Source organism: Oncorhynchus keta, chromosome 3 (assembly GCF_023373465.1).
Source record: "Oncorhynchus keta strain PuntledgeMale-10-30-2019 chromosome 3, Oket_V2, whole genome shotgun sequence".
Lineage (NCBI taxonomy): Eukaryota > Metazoa > Chordata > Actinopteri > Salmoniformes > Salmonidae > Oncorhynchus > Oncorhynchus keta.
Window position 1 is genome coordinate 16307738 of NC_068423.1, and position 23933 is coordinate 16331670.

At 40.0% G+C, this 23933-nt stretch overlaps 1 protein-coding gene across 3 annotated transcripts; it reads right to left on the reverse strand.

The window, feature by feature from the left end:
- Positions 1-109: 109 nt before the first annotated feature.
- On the reverse strand, positions 110-22047 carry LOC118367713 (mitogen-activated protein kinase 8). Of its 3 annotated transcripts, none has more exons than XM_035751352.2 (12): positions 21641-22047; positions 18515-18695; positions 11208-11337; positions 10776-10834; positions 8147-8285; positions 7762-7927; positions 7159-7230; positions 5456-5638; positions 4923-5047; positions 4268-4331; positions 3575-3652; positions 110-3285 (listed from the first exon to the last, which is right to left on the reverse strand). In XM_035751352.2, exons 2-12 carry the CDS (start codon positions 18634-18636, stop codon positions 3128-3130), a joined length of 1296 nt encoding a protein of 431 aa, XP_035607245.1. In that variant the 5' UTR covers positions 18637-18695; positions 21641-22047; the 3' UTR covers positions 110-3127. The 3 variants fall into 3 exon arrangements, with proteins under 3 accessions (XP_035607245.1, XP_035607240.1, XP_035607252.1); XM_035751347.2 differs by lacking the exon at positions 7159-7230 and adding an exon at positions 6230-6301 and having other exon boundaries at positions 21641-22035; XM_035751359.2 differs by lacking the exon at positions 7159-7230 and adding an exon at positions 6230-6301 and having other exon boundaries at positions 3128-3290; positions 21641-22021.
- Positions 22048-23933: the final 1886 nt, after the last annotated feature.

Consider the following 23933-nt stretch of genomic DNA (forward strand, 5'->3'; position numbering starts at 1 on the left):
CAGCAAGCTTGTGTTCCGTGCATCTTCTACTTAGTTCAGTGTCTTACTCACAATTCCAACACATTATACCACATATTAAGATCAAGCGCAAAATAAAGATCTACAAATGCACGATTCAAATTGTTTCTTTTATTTGCAGTACATGTTTGTTTTTTAAGTTGGCATCATCAGATCCCAGTGTTTTTATTCCAGTAGTGTACTTTTCATTGGCTGCGGTCAGGATGCAGAGCCAGAAATGTTTAACTAGTTGCATAACAAACCAGCACCATATATATGAGTTTGTTTTTAGGCATTACTTATCTTTAACATTTTTTCCTTTATCATTATTTGGCCTTATCCCAATCAAAATCTATTGGCCATGTATGATATAACCGCCTCTGGCCATAGATTAAGGACTGGTTTAGGACTGATTACGTAACATCATAGATTAAAAGTCACAAGGAATCATCCTAATTCATAAAAAAGGAAAACATGGATTGACAGTACCAAACATTTCTCTACCTTCAGAAAAATACAAAGTAACAGGCTAGATCCATCACTTAGTTTACTACTAGCATAATTTGCAGAAGGTATTGCACATGAACTGTAAAAACAAGAGGGAAAAAGGGGGGGGTGACATTTACATAAACAATTCTCTTTACATCTAGGTGAAGTACACACCGTACACAACTAGAAGTTTCCTAACATTGACAATATTACACTTTCAAATAAATAAATAACGGAATCTGTATTCACATGTCTTCGATAGCTAATCATGTGGGCAACTAGGTATCCTAGAACTTGTAGAAATTGAGTGTGAGGTAGTTCATCAAAGCCTACTTAAAAATCACAATTACAATTTTCAGAGATGTGATAGAAAAGCAAAAAGCCACAGAAAGTCAAACAATTCTGAATGTGTCCCTAATAATGCTGGGTTAAGAAACAGAAGAGCACTTAAAATAACAAAAAAAGTCATCATAATTATGAATTATAAACACAGCTACTATAATAATGGTTACATGTGATTGGCTGTTATTCTGCATACCTTCCCCTTCGACCATTCAACAACACACTACATGGTATTTTACATTCTGAAACTCCATAATTTAGCATAACAGCTACACTGCCACAGCCACCATTCAGCGCAAATACATTTGGCTTAATATTGAGGAAATGAGGCAAAACAGTATGATAATTTCCCTCCTAAAATCATCAAGCACATTCTCATTATGCAAAGTAAAGCCGCAAACCATACGCACCTACCAGTCATTGTAATTTTTTAAAACGTATTTTACTTTGATGAAAGACCTACTTTGATAAAACTGCCCCCTTTTTGAAAAATGTTCAAATGTATGAGCTAAAATAATCAGAAGCATACATCATCCTCTTGACAGAACATTGACCGTAAAGTTGGAGACTTACCAATTCCAAGAAAATGTACAATACATTAACGATAACCGCCTCAAATGTGATTGACTTATTTGTGGAAACTACTGTAGTCATTATCAGGAACCGTTATTGACCTCGACACAACAGGACCACTCATCCTCTTCCGAGATACTCAGGAATGAATGCTTGACAAACTACAGGCACTTTTTCCTTTTAAAAGCTAAATTAAAACATTTTTTAAAACACTAAGGACACCATTATTGCATACAGTTCAGAATCACTGATTCACTTGGGTTTTGAGGTGGTTCTGTAGCTAGTGTGTGATGTACTAAGCATAGGGTGACATTTATTTAGTGCATGCATACGTACAAGTTCTGCAAAGGGTTCAGCCAATTATCTTCTCTGAGATCCAGCTTATTACATTTACATTTAAGTCATTTAGCAGACGCTCTTATCCAGAGCGACTTACAAATTACTTACGTATTGTACACTCATTTTCCAATTTGAAATTTCTGCAAACTGCCTGCACACTTATATTACATGAATAACATGAGCACAGATTAGGAACCTTGTTTCTTTAAATAGTTTGTTTCTGCGCTTTAAGCCGGCAGAATGTCCATCCCTCCAAAGACAACCAACATCACATACACAAGCCCTCTCTTTACGTCCCTGTGTTGGACTCAATCGAAACACATTCTTCATATACCTTCAACCGTCTCCAAGTCATGTATTCTAACTAGTAACATCCTATTTCTCACAAAGCTCTTCGGCACACTGCCACGTTTCTCAGTCCTAGCGTTCAACATAGGTTTACTCTTTCTTTGACAGTGGGGCTGTAGAAAATAATCACTGGAGAATAACTGACCAGTGCAGAGGAAGCAGTGCCTTCAGCACTGACAAACAAAGAAAATGATCAAAAGCTCCTCATATACTCGTCATATACTGTAACACCCATAACATTGGAAAAGAAAATTCAGACAAAAATAAAAAGAAATACTAAATGTCTTCTCTTACCAAAAGAGAAAATGGTTCAGGAATCTAACAGCATTTTGAGATATTTTAAGACTAAACTAATGAGAAAAGAAAAAAAGAAAGCGGTTTGATAAACTGTTTTGTTTTTTCAAGGAGGTAGTGACTCACGAGGAAAACTGTTTTTTTGTTTGTTTTTTTTTTACAAATAAATCTAAAGTATATCTCAAAATCCAACCCAATGGATATGCATGAAACAATATTCTATATGAAAGAGATTAGAATAGACAAAGAAATAGTACTATTCAGAAGGGGAGTACTAAAATCATAAATGTATCAATTAAATTATGGTTAGAATGGCTCACTGCAAACTAAATTTGGAAAAAATATATTCACCATAAAATCTGTACAAACTCATTCTACATTGATATGGCCAGTTGAAACAGCAGTAGCTTAAATAGAAGTAGATGAAATTTTTAAAAAAGATACAAAATTAAAGCATGTAAAACTCTTTTAGAGACGTTCTCAAACTATCACCATTGGCCAAAACTGCAGCGTAGTGAAATCATAAAGTTCCTAGGTTAAAAATAAATTGATATTACAGCCTGGACTAAAAAATATTAATAAAATGTAATAAAAATGACTCTGTAGTAGTACTTTAAGGATTTTTTTTTTTTTTTTTTTTTTTGTTTTTTTTTACAAACAAACAAACATCGAAACTGGCCTAAACTCTACACCATTGAAGACAAGCGGAGGGACTGGTGGGACAGGGACCAGGGCAGGGTGATGGTCATCTGCAGCAGCCCAGTGGGTCCGTGTTAGAGGCCGTCTCCAGGCTGCTGTCTGTGTCCGAGGCCAGGGTGGGATCGGTGGACATGGAGGACACATCGTTGGCGGACGAGGACGACGCAGAAGGGTGCTGCTGGAAGCTGCTGCTCACTGCTGCACCTGTGCTACATGTATGGAGAAACAGATAGGGGGTATCAAGTCAGACTTAAACCACTTCTGGTTAGGCAGAAAGAGGAAAGGTTATTCATTAAGAACTGGAACAGAAGCCAACTACGGGCAGAGAGACCGTGCCAGTCTCAATTTATTGATCCCACACATAGTACTCTAGACCCATGAGATTTCCCTGAACATAAGACCTGACCAGGAACAACTCTGGGCCCTAGTTATAGAGTATAACTATCAGAGTTTGAGTGCTAGGTTGCCCTTGGAGAAAACACTCTAAACTAACCTAAAGACGCTGGCTGTCCCCGGATCACTCCATTCTTCGTTCTCTCCTCCCAGTCCTGAACCTCCATGTATATCAAATCTGCAATGAATCACAAGATTTAGTAAAAAGAGTGACTATAGTTGAACTTCTGGTAACTACACCAAAACAGATTCCTGGAATTAGGAGGGAACAAGCAGGCTATTTAGGTATCTTCCAACTGGAATTTCTGGAAAACCTGTGAATCTCAAGAATTTTGCAACCCTAAACATGAGACATAACCCTAAGAAGAACATGACAGACAGGAACATTGCTCGCATGATATGACACGGGAGTCCAGAATTGAGAATAGAGCCAATAAACAGGGCTCTGCTAGACTCGGGTGTGAATGCCCTGTCGTCATTATCACACTCCCAGAGGAAGCAGGGTTAGATCACCAGACCAGGTTTAGATTAGACAGATAGGGAGGGGTAGGATGCACCATAAACACATCTCACTTTAGACAGGCATTTTTTTTTAGGACAGAGACAGACAAAGGGCAAAACCTGCATAAAACTCAAATATTAAGATTGAATGTCCCACAAGAACATCTTGAGATGTAGATTCTTAGTAGAATAATGTGGAATTGTAATGTAACAGTGGAAAATGTAAACATGCTCAAAGTGTATGAATCAAAGATTGGGTAAGGAAAATGGCTTCTCTCGCTCTCTACTGTACCTTTCCACTCCTCCACTGTGTGCTCCCTCTCATCCAGCTGCTTGTCTGTGATCAGTGGTGGGGGCTGCAAGAGGAACAGGACAGGGCACAGTGTACTTTAAGTGGGGTGACATGGGGACTGTTGGCCTTCTCTTCACTTGGCTGAGCCACAATCAAATTTGATACATTTGCGCAAGGCGCTGCACTGCAGCCAAATCTACACGTCTCAAGGCCGATTTTGTCAGTTGTGAGGAATGCTTGCATGCAAGTGACTGAGTGGAGTGCAACATCTCATTCTCCACCCCCGCACTTTACGGTAGCCGGGGTCTGATTGGTTGACAGAGGAAAAACGACAAGTGCACTCTCGTGATGACGACCTGGATGTCAAATCCAGAGCCCCTGCTTAAACAGTCAGGGAGTTTTATGATCTGATCCAGGCTAAGCTTTTCCCAGGCAGGCAAACTCACAGGGCTTTCATCATTTTGCGTGTGGCTGTTTTGACGTTCCCTCTTATTGTGAATCACCACTCAATGTGTATTTCGAGGCATATGCACGCATAAAAAATAAAAACACACACAGTAGATCTGAAGAGTCATGTTATTATCTAACGTAAGAGTAGGTCATTAACACAAGAACCACCCCTCCACGCCCACATAATGGGCAAGTAAGTGCTTACCGCCTCCACTTCAGTTGGATCATACCACACGTTGATGTAGGGGTGCTGGAGAGCCTCGCTCACAGAGATCCGTTTGGATGCATCTATTACCAGCATCTTCGATAATAGGTCTCTGGCTTGACTTGCTGCAAGACAATTGAGACAAATAGAGAAATTAATGGCGTGAGCAAATTCCCCTTTCATTCCCTCGGCTGACATTCACTGTGCTTATAAATGAGTGTAGTGGGCCCCTTAGTCAAACATGATCCGAATCAAAGCAGAGTAAGGCTTCAAACCACTAGATAAAATACTATTCATGATCAGACTACTTTCCGTGGAATTTCCAATTGGTCACATAAGTCAGACTCGATTAGTTCGTGCATATCAGTGTTAGGCACATAATATACTTATATTCAGCAAATAACTGACTACTATATATGGGATATTCTAGTCATACAGACATGTATGAGACATTTTGCATCTCACAATGACACACCATACTGCAGTTTCCATGCTTGGGGTGTCCCCCAGGGGCGTGTGCTCTCCCCACTTACCTTTCAGTTTGTTGTGCTCTGAGTCGGCTGGGAAGAGGACGTCGGGGAAGAGCTTCTCGAAGGTATAGCCGGCATAGCGGGGTCTGTTTTCCACGTAAGTCCTCACTGACTGGTTGAGCTTCATCAGGAACTCCTGACTTGGAGTCCCCAGCTGCTCGATCACCTTGTTCCACTGATCAATATCTGACGTTCCAACATGTAAGAAAAATGCTGCAAAGGGCTTTTCAGAGGCGGAATATTGGCAAGGTTTTGTGCTTGTAGTTGGGATAAAAGAGGAGGATTACAGACACTGGACACAGAGGCAAATTTCTTTCACTGTTGACTTTGTAGAACAACTGTGATTGAGGAACCAAGGGAAAGCTGTTCGATCGCCTCCTCTCCAGTGAGACGGACACAAAGAAGACTGAAAACAGCCTCAGTGTGGGACTGTGTAATGGAGGTGAAGTGATCAGAACACTTTTCCCTTGAGTTGAAATGGCCGCCGACAGGTACAAACCCTTTCACATATACCCAACCCAGTGGAAAGTAATTTGGATGGAGTGAAAGGTCGCTGGTTTCAAATCCCTAAGCAGACTAGGTGAAAAATCTGTCGATGTGCCCTTGAGCAAGGGACTTAACCCTAATCGATCCTGTAACTCGCACTGGTTAAGAGCATCTGCTAAATGACTAACATGTAAATGCAGTACGATACGCTGACCACCAGACACACACACAACAAACACATTTGTATACACACACACAATGGAGGGACGACGAGGGTCCAGGGAAGGATACGATCTGTGCCTGGGAACAACACACTACCTCGGACCATTTCTGCCATGATGCAGCCAATAGACCAGACATCAACTGAAAAATGGAATGACAACCAAATTAGCATGCAGAACTCAAAGCAATCCAAAAAAAATCATATGAAAAATCATAAAACAAGGAAGTAATTACGATGCAGACAAGGTGATGTGTGTGAATACCAACAAAGAAAATGAAGGCATGCCAACTCTCATGTCAAACTGCAGTCAGTGTCCGACTAGGCAGTGCATCATGATAAGGTGAGGGTTTTTTGCTTCACTATCTGGCATACTATTAAACAAAGTGGAAGTGGGCCAAAGAACGGCCTACATTGGCTTTCTTTTTTTTTTTACATTGGCCACGTAGCATTGGCTTTCGGCTAGCAAGACACTGACACTCGAGGCCTGCAGAAACTGTATTATGAGAGCAGAAATACATAAAAACCCTCAAGATTTTTTACTATCAGTTTAATAGACAAAGGCCAATTTTTGATCATTGATAAAAGATCGACCAGTCAATCATTGTTATTAGATATTCTGTTAGGACAGGGTCCATTTCTTATTCTCTGCCAAAATGGCTGCTTATCTTTGAAGAAGAACATCAAACAATATGATTTAAAAGGGTATGTTTTGCAATTGTGTTGGTAAAAAATGAAAGCGCAAAACACTGTCGAATTCTATGTCAGGAGCTTGTTGCATAAGTCGGAAGTTCATCAAGCTACAGCACTGGGTGCTTTGCTTTGGGGGATAGAGGGAAGGTGTGAGGGGGGAGTGGAGGTGTCAGGCATATCAGAAGAGAAATATAATTTTTACGGTTGCTCTTTGACATGATCTCCACAATCCGTTGTAAACAACCCTTCAAAAATAAATACAAAATTCAAATGCAGAACTGAACTGCTTCAAGCAGCACAAGGATACAATCCCTTCCTGGAAAAAGGATTTTGTGGCGAACCATTTCTGCCATAATGCAGCCCACAGCCCATATATCCACTAAATATGTGTAGCATAGAAAGAAGGAAAAGAAGAAAGGCAAAGCAACAAGTCAGCAGGAAAGTTTGGGTCGTTTTTAGACACTGCAGGGATGCTCATATTTTCAGGCAGTTTTTTCCCTCGTATTTAATCTTTTAATTTTATCGCAGCGAGTCCAATGATTCGGAGATATCAAGCCCCATCACATCTGCACATTCTTGCAGTAAACGTTAATTGCCATATGCAAGCCAAACTAGGGATTGGATCACACTGACATCTAGTCCAGCTGCGCCCTCTCTGGACAGCCTCCTAGAAAACACAAGCACTACACCTGCTCTGCACTGGCTCTCTATGCAGCAGGAAAGGAACCCACAACGCATAGCCAGGCGTGCCACCTACCCCTCTGACTGCGACACTGACACGGGAGGGTGGGTGTGGCTGTGAAGGTGAGTGTGTCTCAGGACCTTGTGGGCGGGGCATGCGACAAACAGCGTTCTGCAGCACACACAGACACACAGCTCCAATTGGCCGAACCCTCAGTCGCTCACTCACCGTTGGCCTGGTAACCCATGCCCAATATGACTTCAGGGGCGCGGTAGTAGCGGGTCACCACGTACGGGGTCATCAGGAGTCCCGTGGCCGCTGTCCTGGCCAATCCAAAGTCCAGGATCTTCAGCGTGCAGTCAGACTTTACCACAATGTTGCTGGGTTTCAGATCCTGAGGTTGGGGGACAGGAAGGGGATACGCTTTAGAGATGGATAACTCTCTACCGATGCTTAACTTCCATTCACACCACACCAGGCCAATTACATTGATTTTTATTTATTTTATTCTCCAAAGGTGATTGTAAGAGAAGGGACAACAATAGGAATACACAGGAGGACTGGGTCATATTAAGGTTGCTTGGCCAGGCAAGGTGTGGTGGTGTGTGCCCACCCTGTGTATGATGCCCGCGGCGTGAAGGTGCTTGATGCCACACAGCATCTGGTAGAGCAGATAGGACAGCCGCTCGTGGTCCAGCTCCATCTGAATCACCTGGCACAGGTTGGCATCCATCAGCTCCATCACAATATACCTGGGGACGGATACAGAGGAGAAGGAAGGGAGGGTGGATGACATTACACAAAAAAGGTGTGCAGTGCACATGTATACACTCACAAACGTATGCATACACAGGCAGACGCACACAGATACACCCACACACATGAAAGAATATGAGCAGAGCGCACACATCTCGCGCTCTCACTCACACACCAGGGCTTCAGACTGTGACCATTAGACTAGTAGAGTATCTGGAGCATCAGCATTTGTGGGTTTGATTACAGGCTCAAAATGGCCAGAAACAATCACCTTTCTTCTGAAACTCTTCAGTCTATTCTTGTTCTGAGAAATGAAAGCCATTCCATGCGAGAAATTGCAAAGAAACTGTACTACTCCCTTCACAGAACAGCTAACCAGAATAGAAAGAGGAGTGGGAGGCCCCGGTGCATAACTGAGCAAGAGGACAAGTACATTAGAGTGTCTAGTTTGAGAAACAGACGCCTCACAAGTCCTCAACTGGCAGCTTCATTAAATAGTACCCGCAAAACACTGGTCTCAACCTCAAAAGTGAAGAGGTGACTCGGGGATGCTGGCCTTTTTCTTTGCATTGTTGCAAATAAAAAGCCAAATCTCAGACTGGCCAATAACATTAAAGATTAAGATGGGCAAAAGAACACAGACACTGGACAGACAAATCTAAGTTTGAGGTGTTCGGATCTCAAAGAAGAACATTTGTGAGATGCATAAAAAATGAAAAGATGCTAGAAGACATGCCATCTGTCAGGCAATGTGATGGTCTGGGGGTGCTTTGGTTGTGGTGAAGTGGGAGATTTGTACAGGGTAAAAGGGATCTTAAAGAAGGAAGGCTATCACTCCATTTTGCAACGCCATACCCCGTGGACGGCGCTTCATTGGAGCCAATTTCCTCCAACCACAGGACAATTTTTAAATTTAACCTTTATTTAATAACTAGGCAAGTCAGTTAAGAACTAATTCTTATTTTCAATGACGGCCTAGGAACAGTGGGTTAACTGCCTGTTCAGGGCCAGAACGAAAGAGTTGTACCTTGTCAGCTCAGGGATTTGAACATGAAACCTTTCGGTTACTAGTCCAACGTTCTAACCACTAGGCTACCCTGCCGCCCCAAAGTACAACTCCAAACTATGCAATAACTATTTAGGGAAGAAGCAGTGAGCTGGTATTCTGTCTATAATGGAGTGGCCAGCACAGTCACCGGGTCTCAACCCTATTGAGCTGTTATGGGAGCAGCTTGACCGTATGGTACGTAAGAAGTGCCCATCAAGCCAATCCAACTTGTGGGAGGTGCTTCAGGAAGCACGGGGTGAAATCTCTTCAGATTACCACAACAAATTGACAACTAGACTGCCAAAGGTCTGCAAGGCTGTAATTGTCGGAGAATTCTTTGACGAAAGCAAAGTTTGAAGGATACAATTATTATTTAAATTAAAAATCATTATTTATAACCTTGTCAACATCTTGACTATATTTCCTATTCATTTTGCAACCCATTTCATGTATGTTTTCATGGAAAACAAAGGAAATGTCTAATTTCTGACCCCAAACTTCTAAACGGTAGTGTGTATATATAAATAATGCGCTCTTTGAGAACTAACAATCAAATAACAGCTAGACAGTCAGGGAGAATCTCAAATAAAAAAAATGTTCACGGTCATTCAGGCCACATGTCCATTGATTTTGTTATAATGTTTGAGCAGAGGAACACAGCATTAGCCATGGCAAAATACATAGAATTTCAGGAAATTATCTTAAAACTGCTAAAGTGTTTCTCAGCTTGATGCCAAACTGTGTAGATTAAAAACGGCAAGTTACCTTTCAAGTTGCAAGTTACAAGTTACACTTCCTCTTCCAATAAACTGAGGGGAGGTCAAAATAATAACTGTCGACCAAATCTATTCATTTTAAAATGTTCATTACTTGTACTTGCCATTATCATTCACCCAATGATAAGACAAAATGTGATTCCTTTTTGTTTTGCTAAGATATGATGGTGGTCCCTCAGTCACTGGTTTGCCTGGGCAAGAACAGTTTGAAAAACCCTGGTCTATTACACTTCTTAATAAAGCATCGTAAATTACTTCATAAATGACTCAAATGTATTCTATTGTGTGATTCTGCAGGATACATACACGCACACAGGAGTGGGCTGCTCCTCCGTCATACTCCGTCATAGTGAAACAGGCTGTTTACCCCCCAGCCATGATGTTCATTTTTCTTTTTAGATCCAAATCAGAAAGACAGAGATTCTCAAAGTACCTCCCTCCGCTCTGAGAATGAATCACATTTCCTCCCATGTACTACAATGTACTAACCCTTCAGTTATCCCACAATAGGCCCTGGTCCCCACTACTGTACAACAAAAAAAACATCCAAAATATACTTTTGGCCATTTCAGCACTACAGTCTACCAGGGAACAGAGATTATACAGTATTGCAATTTATCCTTATTGATTTTATAAGCAAAGGCGACGATGACGTTACTTACACATCTTGAAATTCTTCCAGCGTCTTCTGTGGCGTGAATACATTTAATAGGCCAATGATCTGTGGAGATATAAGATGCATCAGTGCATCATAGTTCTGTGAGCAGCGCATGTAGGAACATTGCATTTCATGCTGACAATATGCTGCCTAAGGGCGCGCTAAAACTACAGAAGGGTTCTTCCGAAAATGAATAACACCACATCAAATAGACAATGACATTTTAGAAAAATGGAAACATCAAGAATTCATATAAGAGCTACAAGAGGATCGCAACATTCTAGAATGATCTGTGATGATCTTACATTTTGGTTCAATTGTACAAGAGAAAATGCTTTCACAACTTTCTATTCTATAATTTGGGACAACTCCCTTTTCTACTTGCTGTTCCCCTTTTTCTATCAGACACACAGATTCAGAGAGGTAAATAGCTTACGTTCTTATGGTTGACACATTTCATGAGCACCAGTTCTCTGTAAGCTCTTTTGGCATGGGTCTGGTTCTGGAAAGGCCGGCTGAGTTTTTTAATTGCCACATTTCGTTCAAGGTTGTGGTCATACGCTGAGCTGGAAACACAAAAATACAAATGTACATCCATACTTTATGATGCATCTAAAAGAAGGCTAGCATTAAATATAATTATTTTGTAATGAAAGATGAGTTTTGCTCCTTATTTCCCACATTCTAGATCAATATCAGGGTCCAAATGATTGAAGTGTAATACTGGACCAATGGCAAACATATAGCATATAAACAAACTTAAAGCAGCTAATAACATATCATATTGACTTCCAATGCCATTTCAACCTACAGCAGCTAATAACGTATCATAGTGACTTCCAATGCCATTTCAACCTACAGCAGTTAATAACGTATCATATTGACTTCCAATGCCATTTCAACCTACAGCAGCTAATAACGTATCATATTGACTTCCAATGCCATTTCAACCTACAGCAGTTAATAACGTATCATATTGACTTCCAATGCCATTTCAACCTACAGCAGCTAATAACATATCATATTGACTTCCAATGCCATTTCAACCTACAGCAGCTAATAACATATCATATTGACTTCCAATGCCATTTCAACCTACAGCAGCTAATAACGTATCATATTGACTTCCAATGCCATTTCAACCTACAGCAGCTAATAACGTATCATAGTGACTTCCAATGCCATTTCAACCTACAGCAGCTAATAACATATCATATTGACTTCCAATGCCATTTCAACCTACAGCAGCTAATAACGTATCATATTGACTTCCAATGCCATTTCAACCTACAGCAGCTAATAACGTATCATAGTGACTTCCAATGCCATTTCAACCTACAGCAGCTAATAACATATCATATTGACTTCCAATGCCATTTCAACCTACAGCAGCTAATAACATATCATATTGACTTCCAATGCCATTTCAACCTACAGCAGCTAATAACGTATCATATTGACTTCCAATGCCATTTCAACCTACAGCAGTTAATAACGTATCATATTGACTTCCAATGCCATTTCAACCTACAGCAGCTAATAACATATCATATTGACTTCCAATGCCATTTCAACCTACAGCAGCTAATAACGTATCATAGTGACTTCCAATGCCATTTCAACCTACAGCAGCTAATAACATATCATATTGACTTCCAATGCCATTTCAACCTACAGCAGCTAATAACGTATCATATTGACTTCCAATGCCATTTCAACCTACAGCAGCTAATAACATATCATATTGACTTCCAATGCCATTTCAACCTACAGCAGCTAATAACATATCATATTGACTTCCAATGCCATTTCAACCTACAGCAGCTAATAACGTATCATAGTGACTTCCAATGCCATTTCAACCTACAGCAGCTAATAACATATCATATTGACTTCCAATGCCATTTCAACCTACAGCAGCTAATAACGTATCATATTGACTTCCAATGCCATTTCAACCTACAGCAGCTAATAACGTATCATAGTGACTTCCAATGCCATTTCAACCTACAGCAGCTAATAACGTATCATATTGACTTCCAATGCCATTTCAACCTACAGCAGCTAATAACATATCATATTGACTTCCAATGCCATTTCAACCTACAGCAGCTAATAACGTATCATATTGACTTCCAATGCCATTTCAACCTACAGCAGTTAATAACGTATCATATTGACTTCCAATGCCATTTCAACCTACAGCAGCTAATAACGTATCATATTGACTTCCAATGCCATTTCAACCTACAGCAGCTAATAACGTATCATATTGACTTCCAATGCCATTTCAACCTACAGCAGCTAATAACGTATCATAGTGACTTCCAATGCCATTTCAACCTACAGCAGCTAATAACATATCATATTGACTTCCAATGCCATTTCAACCTACAGCAGCTAATAACGTATCATATTGACTTCCAATGCCATTTCAACCTACAGCAGCTAATAACATATCATATTGACTTCCAATGCCATTTCAACCTACAGCAGCTAATAACGTATCATAGTGACTTCCAATGCCATTTCAACCTACAGCAGCTAATAACGTATCATATTGACTTCCAATGCCATTTCAACCTACAGCAGTTAATAACGTATCATATTGACTTCCAATGCCATTTCAACCTACAGCAGCTAATAACGTATCATATTGACTTCCAATGCCATTTCAACCTACAGCAGCTAATAACATATCATATTGACTTCCAATGCCATTTCAACCTACAGCAGCTAATAACGTATCATATTGACTTCCAATGCCATTTCAACCTACAGCAGCTAATAACATATGAATCACATTGACTTCCAATGCCATTTCAACCTACAGAAGCTAATAACGTATCATATTGACTTCCAATGCCATTTCAACCTACAGCAGCTAATAACATATGAATCACATTGACTTCCAATGCCATTTCAACCTACAGAAGCTAATAACGTATCATATTGACTTCCAATGCCATTTCAACCTACAGCAGCTAATAACATATCATATTGACTTCCAATGCCATTTCAACCTACAGCAGTTAATAACGTATCATATTGACTTCCAATGCCATTTCAACCTACAGCAGCTAATAACGTATCATATTGACTTCCAATGCCATTTCAACCTACAGCAGCTAATAACATATCATATTGACTTCCAATGCCATTTCAACCTACAGCAGCTAATAACGTATCATAGTGACTTCCAATGCCATTTCAACCTACAGCAGTTAATAACGTATCATATTGACTTCCAATGCCATTTCAACCTACAGCAGCTAATAACATATGAATCACATTGACTTCCAATGCCATTTCAACCTACCGTAGTTAATAACGTATCATATTGACTTCCAATGCCATTTCAACCTACAGCAGCTAATAACGTATCATAGTGACTTCCAATGCCATTTCAACCTACAGCAGCTAATAACGTATCATATTGACTTCCAATGCCATTTCAACCTACAGCAGCTAATAACGTATCATATTGACTTCCAATGCCATTTCAACCTACAGCAGCTAATAACGTATCATATTGACTTCCAATGCCATTTCAACCTACAGCAGCTAATAACGTATCATATTGACTTCCAATGCCATTTCAACCTACAGCAGCTAATAACGTATCATATTGACTTCCAATGCCATTTCAACCTACAGGAGCTAATAAAGTATCATATTGACTTCCAATGCCATTTCAACCTACAGCAGCTAATAACGTATCATATTGACTTCCAATGCCATTTCAACCTACAGCAGCTAATAACGTATCATATTGACTTCCAATGCCATTTCAACCTACAGCAGCTAATAACGTATCATATTGACTTCCAATGCCATTTCAACCTACAGCAGCTAATAACGTATCATATTGACTTCCAATGCCATTTCAACCTACAGCAGCTAATAACGTATCATATTGACTTCCAATGCCATTTCAACCTACAGCAGCTAATAACGTATCATATTGACTTCCAATGCCATTTCAATGCCATTTCAATGCCATTTCTACAGCAGCTAATAACGTATCATATTGACTTCCAATGCCATTTCAACCTACAGCAGCTAATAACGTATCATATTGACTTCCAATGCCATTTCAACCTACAGCAGCTAATAACATATGAATCATATTGACTTCCAATGCCATTTCAACCTACAGCAGCTAATAACGTATCATATTGACTTCCAATGCCATTTCAACCTACAGCAGCTAATAACGTATCATATTGACTTCCAATGCCATTTCAACCTACAGCAGCTAATAACGTATCATATTGACTTCCAATGCCATTTCAACCTACAGCAGCTAATAACATATCATATTGACTTCATTTCAATGCCATTTCAACCTACAGCAGCTAATAACATATCATATTGACTTCCAATGCCATTTCAACCTATCATAGTGACAGCATTTAACCTACAGCAACTAATAACATATCATATTGACTTCCAATGCCATTTCAACCTACAGCAGCTAATAACGTATCATAGTGACTTCCAATGCCATTTCAACCTACAGCAGCTAATAACGTATCATATTGACTTCCAATGCCATTTCAACCTACAGCAGCTAATAACATATCATATTGACTTCCAATGCCATTTCAACCTACAGCAGCTAATAACATATCATATTGACTTCCAATGCCATTTCAACCTACAGCAGTTAATAACGTATCATATTGACTTCCAATGCCATTTCAACCTACAGCAGCTAATAAAGTATCATATTGACTTCCAATGCCATTTCAACCTACAGCAGCTAATAACGTATCATATTGACTTCCAATGCCATTTCAACCTACAGCAGCTAATAACGTATCATATTGACTTCCAATGCCATTTCAACCTACAGCAGCTAATAACATATCATATTGACTTCCAATGCCATTTCAACCTACAGCAGCTAATAACGTATCATATTGACTTCCAATGCCATTTCAACCTACAGCAGCTCATAACGTATCATATTGACTTCCAATGCCATTTCAACCTACAGGAGCTAATAAAGTATCATATTGACTTCCAATGCCATTTCAACCTACAGCAGCTAATAACGTATCATAGTAACTTCCAATGCCATTTCAACCTACAGCAGCTAATAACATATCATATTGACTTCCAATGCCATTTCAACCTACAGCAGCTAATAACATATCATATTGACTTCCAATGCCATTTCAACCTACAGCAGCTAATAACGTATCATATTGACTTCCAATGCCATTTCAACCTACAGCAGCTAATAACGTATCATATTGACTTCCAATGCCATTTCAACCTACAGCAGCTAATAACGTATCATATTGACTTCCAATGCCATTTCAACCTACAGCAGCTAATAACGTATCATATTGACTTCCAATGCCATTTCAACCTACAGCAGCTAATAACATATCATATTGACTTCCAATGCCATTTCAACCTACAGCAGCTAATAACGTATCATATTGACTTCCAATGCCATTTCAACCTACAGCAGCTAATAACGTATCATATTGACTTCCAATGCCATTTCAACCTACAGCAGCTAATAACATATCATATTGACTTCCAATGCCATTTCAACCTACAGCAGCTAATAACATATCATATTGACTTCCAATGCCATTTCAACCTACAGCAGCTAATAACGTATCATATTGACTTCCAATGCCATTTCAACCTACAGCAGCTCATAACGTATCATATTGACTTCCAATGCCATTTCAACCTACAGGAGCTAATAAAGTATCATATTGACTTCCAATGCCATTTCAACCTACAGCAGCTAATAACGTATCATAGTAACTTCCAATGCCATTTCAACCTACAGCAGCTAATAACGTATCATATTGACTTCCAATGCCATTTCAACCTACAGCAGCTAATAACGTATCATATTGACTTCCAATGCCATTTCAACCTACAGCAGCTAATAACGTATCATATTGACTTCCAATGCCATTTCAACCTACAGCAGCTAATAACATATCATATTGACTTCCAATGCCATTTCAACCTACAGCAGCTAATAACGTATCATATTGACTTCCAATGCCATTTCAACCTACAGCAGCTAATAACGTATCATATTGACTTCCAATGCCATTTCAACCTACAGCAGCTAATAACATATCATATTGACTTCCAATGCCATTTCAACCTACAGCAGCTCATAACGTATCATATTGACTTCCAATGCCATTTCAACCTACAGGAGCTAATAAAGTATCATATTGACTTCCAATGCCATTTCAACCTACAGCAGCTAATAACGTATCATATTGACTTCCAATGCCATTTCAACCTACAGGAGCTAATAAAGTATCATATTGACTTCCAATGCCATTTCAACCTACAGCAGCTAATAACGTATCATATTGACTTCCAATGCCATTTCAACCTACAGCAGCTCATAACGTATCATATTGACTTCCAATGCCATTTCAACCTACAGGAGCTAATAAAGTATCATATTGACTTCCAATGCCATTTCAACCTACAGCAGCTAATAACGTATCATAGTAACTTCCAATGCCATTTCAACCTACAGCAGCTAATAACGTATCATATTGACTTCCAATGCCATTTCAACCTACAGCAGCTAATAACGTATCATATTGACTTCCAATGCCATTTCAACCTACAGCAGCTAATAACATATCATATTGACTTCCAATGCCATTTCAACCTACAGCAGCTAATAACGTATCATATTGACTTCCAATGCCATTTCAACCTACAGCAGCTCATAACGTATCATATTGACTTCCAATGCCATTTCAACCTACAGCAGCTAATAACATATCATATTGACTTCCAATGCCATTTCAACCTACAGCAGCTAATAACGTATCATATTGACTTCCAATGCCATTTCAACCTACAGCAGCTCATAACGTATCATATTGACTTCCAATGCCATTTCAACCTACAGCAGCTAATAACGTATCATATTGACTTCCAATGCCATTTCAACCTACCGCAGCTAATAACGTATCATAGTGACTTCCAATGCCATTTCAACCTACAGCAGCTAATAACGTATCATATTGACTTCCAATGCCATTTCAACCTACAGCAGCTAATAACGTACCATAGTGACTTCCAATGCCATTTCAACCTACAGCAGTTAATAACGTATCATATTGACTTCCAATGCCATTTCAACCTACAGCAGCTAATAACGTATCATATTGACTTCCAATGCCATTTCAACCTACAGCAGCTAATAACATATGAATCACATTGACTTCCAATGCCATTTCAACCTACCGTAGTTAATAACGTATCATATTGACTTCCAATGCCATTTCAACCTACAGCAGTTAATAACGTATCATATTGACTTCCAATGCCATTTCAACCTACAGCAGCTAATAACGTATCATATTGACTTCCAATGCCATTTCAACCTACAGCAGCTAATAACGTATCATATTGACTTCCAATGCCATTTCAACCTACAGCAGCTAATAACGTATCATATTGACTTCCAATGCCATTTCAACCTACAGCAGTTAATAACGTATCATATTGACTTCCAATGCCATTTCAACCTACAGCAGTTAATAACGTATCATATTGACTTCCAATGCCATTTCAAATAGCTGGCAAATTGTTATATTTTATAGTATGATTCAGACGAGATGTTCTTTCCCAGAGTAACACACACAGTTCTAACATAGCCACTGGAAAATGAGCATTGGGCTACAGGGCATCTCTTTTCCTTTCCAATTCACAGCTCCATCTACTCACCAGACAATCCCTTGTGCTCCGGAGCCTATGGGTCTTAAATTCTGGTAGCGCTTCAAAACCGTAAAAGTGGAATCCCCGACATCTAAACTGTAATACTCCTTTTCACGCTTATTCCGATTCATGATGAAATCTGGACAAAGTGTGTGTTTTGGGCATCCAAGTGGGACTTCTGTCTCAAGACCTAAGACAGAGGGAGAAGAAACAGAAAGATAAAAAAGCAATTAGCATATTATCAGCTTATTACCTGGACCTTCCAAGCCATAGCTGTCAATCTATGAGAGTACGATTGACAGAGGCTGCATTGTGTCAAAATTCATGAGGGGAAATTATTCAGTATATGAGAGAAATCAAGTCCTCCCTGAATAGCGATGACATTTGGGTCATCTAGGCTAGCGAGGGTATACTGCGTTACACATACAGTTAATATAAAAAGGTTTAAATGCATTACAACACATTGTAGTTCTGCGTTTATAGGATTAGCTGGTATTTTATATCCCATCATAAATCAATATACTGTACAAATTCATTCCAGCATTTGGATCACAGCTTTCAAAAATGTAAAACCAGAGCACTGCAGAGCAAAACATCAGCCCAGCAAACTGTCTGGTACCACCAATCAATTGTGGTCTAAAGAGGGACCAATGGTCCAGCCACAATTGTGTTAGCCTAAGCTGGCTAAACCTTCAGCTCAAAAAATCCATTGCATACATCCTGCTTCTACAGCTTTATAAACATCTCCAATATCAGAAAACAGAGAGGCATTTCCTGGGGTTTGTGGCAGTGCTTTGCTAGCATTTTAAATAGGGTCGTGTAGATACCAGTGTCGCAATACGTTTCCATGGCAAAAATTAAAACAAAGCAGACCACACTCTGGTCCTTTAAAAACCTGCTGTATGTAAAATACTGTGTGGAAAGGCAGGGAAAATAAATAAATGTGACTCTGGATGACACTAAAAGTATGTTAATTTCTAACATTAGGGCTGTTTTGCTAAAGAAGTTAAATCCACTTCTTGTTTTGTTTCCTTACCACAATAGTAACGAGTCGTCCGGGCTCGATTGTAACATAGAAAATGTAAAACACAATGTCTTTAGATGATTGTTCGGGCTAGTTATTGGCCAGCGCTAGAAAAGTTCATCACTAGCTTATAGACATTTACATTTACATTTAAGTCATTTAGCAGACGCTCTTATCCAGAGCGACTTACAGATAGAGAAATCCCACAGCTATCACAACAAGAGGGACTAGTACCACTGTCCGAAGCCCATTTGAGCATGCAGAAATGTATATTTAAGACTCATTGTTCAGGCAAATGGAAGGAAGTATTGAGGCAGAGAGAGAAAAGGAGAGCGGGAGGGAGCGAGAAGAAGAAATCATTAGTCAAATCTAGAACATTTGTGCTGAGGACATTTTCACTGGCTGATGGCTGCACGGTCAACAGACCATGACTTGACCTCCATACTCCTATACAGCCACCCCCTTCCCCTTTTCCACATGAAGGGGCGTTCAGCAGGGTTTTTTTCATCCCGGTTGAAAGGCATGTCAACGGCCTGGAGCCCTGCTATGAGATGGAGGGACTAAAACAGGGTTTGGAGAAGTCTGAACAGAATGCTTTGCAATATTCAAAATGAAAATCGTTTCCATGCAGTTGCTCCATCCAATTGTGTGCTCTGGAGCAGAATGAATGGTGGTGTGAACACCAGGATGACCATAGCGATACAGTCGGATTAAATTGAATGATATGCGTGTACATTTTATTAAAACAACATGAATGACACTATTTTTTTCCCAGCCACATTATCACTGGAATGTGAGCATTTTTATGACATTTCAGTTGGTCTTTAGATGTGAAACTTAGATGAGTGCTGCTTCAAATCACAGAGAATCTGAGAGAATATGCGATCAGAGGGAGGCAGAGAACCATAGCGATGAAGCATGTCGTCACGCTACATCATCTGATGCTGTTTCAAGGTCTCTCACTAATCACACGTTCACGGTGTGGGGCATTTCAGTCAAATGGGGGCCATTTCATTTCAAGGAATAAATTAAATGCATAACTGGAAGAAAGCTGAACATGAAAATGGGTTGTTCAGCTTTCAAACCAGCTGTCAAACCATTCAGGGCCATCCATGACTCTCTTTCATAGAGCAATGCCCTGCTGGAGTCTACATCTAACCTAAATTAATGACTTCTCACATTATCTATGTGTTTTTCTGGGATTCACCAGCGTACTTTTCCAGCTAATGAAGACACTGAAGCCTATCACCACTGAGAGCAGACATCAGCATTAGAAGCAATGTGCCAAAAGCCTCTGGCTTCATCTGTTATAGAGGTCATTCTTCTACATGACACACCTGGAATGGTTAATGAAGGTGTCCAAAATCATTTAAAAACAACATGCAACACTAAACATCACCGAAATTGTATTAATCTTTACTTGAATAGATAGTCAAATTAAGATATGATTTAACCATATTTACATGATAAATAGCGTTCTTATTATAATAGATGGTTGTCGATGTGACCATAATATCGTCGATTCATTATTCTGCTATTCTTAGATATATAGGATGAAATGTAGACAAATTCCAGCTATACACCTCTCACTTGTTTAATAGAAATCGACTTGACGCACTAGCAGCATGCAATAAGTTAACTTGCACTCACAAGTTTATACTAGTCCATTGGTGGTAGGCTAATTGTCAAAAGCCCGTTTATGACCGAATGGTGGGCTTGTGTTTCTTATTCATTTTAGAAATGATGGTGATGTTACAAATCAAAATATGGCATGGCAAATGTAACCACGCCGTTGATGTTGTCATATGCCGCGAAGATACTTAACGTTAGGTCGTTGTTACAATGTAGCACTAGCTGTTAGCAGGTAGTTAAAGTCTTAAAATGTAACGTTAGCGCATTTTGTAGCCTGTCTTGAGCGTTTGAGAATATCCTAATAGCCATGTTTTTTATGCGGTGCATGTCTTTAAAAGCCAAAACTTGACAATATGGTCCAACTAGCTAATTGCAGTTATTTAATGTATTTTCTGTGTTCTTTGCAACCCATCAGTGCTAATACCCTCCCCCCACTGCTAACAATAACATGTCTTATATTGGTTTAATATCGAACTCACCCTACTCCAAAAGAACGCGTTAGAAATTCCAAAACTGTCAAACCACGGTTTCTGGTCTTCCGTTGAAATATACAGCAGAATGTTTGAAGATATTATATTATTTTTTGCTTAGTAGGACAACCTCTGAATCCACTGCGTTTCCTTCCACTGGCAGGCCTGGGTCTGCAAAATACATGTGTACTACGTAGTCTAATCTTTGAGTCCGTGACACAGAGGCAGTTTCTGCCATTTCATACCGATGTCGTCGAAACCTTGCGATGTTTGCCGGAAGTTGCCGATGAGAACTAGGTGACATTCAAGAGCAAATCGTCCTGCGGTGTTGTATAGCCTGCGGTAGCCTACCTCTCACGGTATTAGTTTATGTACACTATGCAATACAAATTAGAGGTCACCTCTGTGATCTCGCCATAATAAGCACTTACGCTCGTGCATAGAGCGAGAGAGAACCTACAGCAGCACCTAGATCTTCTGCTCAGATTATGCCAGACCTGGGCCCTGACAGTAAATCTCAGTAGAGCAGTGGTTCCCAAACTTTTTATAGTCCAGTACCCCTTCAAACATTTAACCTCCAGCTGCGTACCCCCTCTAGCACCAGGGTCAGTGCACTCTCCAATGTTGTTTTTTTGCCATCATTGTAAGCCTGCCACACACACGCTATATGATACATTTATTAAACATAAGAATGAGTGTGAGTTTTTGTCACAACCCGGCTGGTGGGAAGCCGGCTGCGACAGAGCCTGGACTCGAACCCAGAATCTCTAGTGACACAGCTGGCAGGATATTCTGAGCGCAGCCCTACCCAGAAATCTGTCAGTGGCTTCTGATTAAATTCAATTTTCACAGAACCACTTGTTGCAATTTCGATGAGGCTCTCTTGTTCAGATATCGGTAAGTGGACTGGAAGCAGCGCATGAAAGGGATAATGAATCCAGTTGTTTGTGTCGTCCATTTCAGGAAAGTACTGGCGTAATTGTGCACCCAGCTCACTCAAGTGCTTCGCTATAATCACATTTTACATTGTCCGTAAGCTTGAGTTCATTTGTCTTCCTGAATTGACCCCCCATAAATATAATGGACATATATCAGGAGCTGTGCCAGGCCCGCCAAGTCTGTTGACTCATCCAGCTGTAACAGACATATATCAGGAGCTGTGCCAGGCCCGCCAAGTCTGTTGACTCATCCAGCTGTAACGCATTGAATTCACTGGCTTGTATGCGAAACAGTAATTGTTTCAAAACATCTCCTGCCATTTCACTGATGAGTCGTAAAACAGTGTTGTTTGAAGGCATTGTCTGTATAGTTTTTGTTGGCCTTTCCCCCCAGCATTGTCCCAGCTATATCCGCGGTAGCCGGAAGAATCAAGTCAACCACAATAGTATGTGGCTTGCCTGTTCTAGTCACTTGGTAGCTCACCATACAATACGCTTCTAGCCCTTTCTTATTAATGATATCTGTTGCTTTTGTAAAGTTGCAGTCAGAAGTTTGCATACACCTTAGCCAAATACATTTAAACTCAGTTTTTCACAATTCCTGACATTTAATCCTAGTAAAAAAAATCCTGTTTTAGGTCAGTTGGGATCACCATTTTATTTTAAGAATGTGAAATGCCAGAATAATAGTAGAGAGAATTCATCACATTCCCAGTGGGTCAGAAGTGTACATACACTCAATTAGTATTTAGTTGGCATTGCCTTTAAATTGTTTAACTTGGGTCAAACGTTTCAGGTAGCCTTCCACAAGCTTCCCACAATAAATTGGGTGAATTTTGGCCCATTCCTCCTGACAGAGCTGCTGTAACTGAGTCAGGTTTGTAGGTCTCCTTGCTCGCACACGCTTTTTCTGTTCTGCCCACACATTTTCTATAGGATTGAGGTCAGGGCTTTGTGATGGCCACTCCAATACCTTGACTTTGTTGTCCCTAAGCCATTTTGCCACAACTTTGTAAGTATGCTTGGGGTCATTGTCCATTTGGAAGACCCATTTGTGACCAAGCTTCAACTTCCTTACTGATGTCTTGAGATGTTGCTTCAATATATCCAAATGATTTTCCTGCCTCATGATGCCATATGTTTTGTGAAGTGCACCAGTCCCTCCTACAGCAAAGCACCCCAAACAACATGATTCTGCCACCCCCGTGCTTCACGATTGGGATGGTGTTCTTCGGCTTGCAAGCCTCCCCCTTTTTTTTCTCTATAACGATGGTTATTATGGCCAAACAGTTCTATTTTGTTTCATTAGTCCAGAGGACATTTCTCCAAAAATTATGATCTTTGTCCCCATGTGCAGTTGCAAA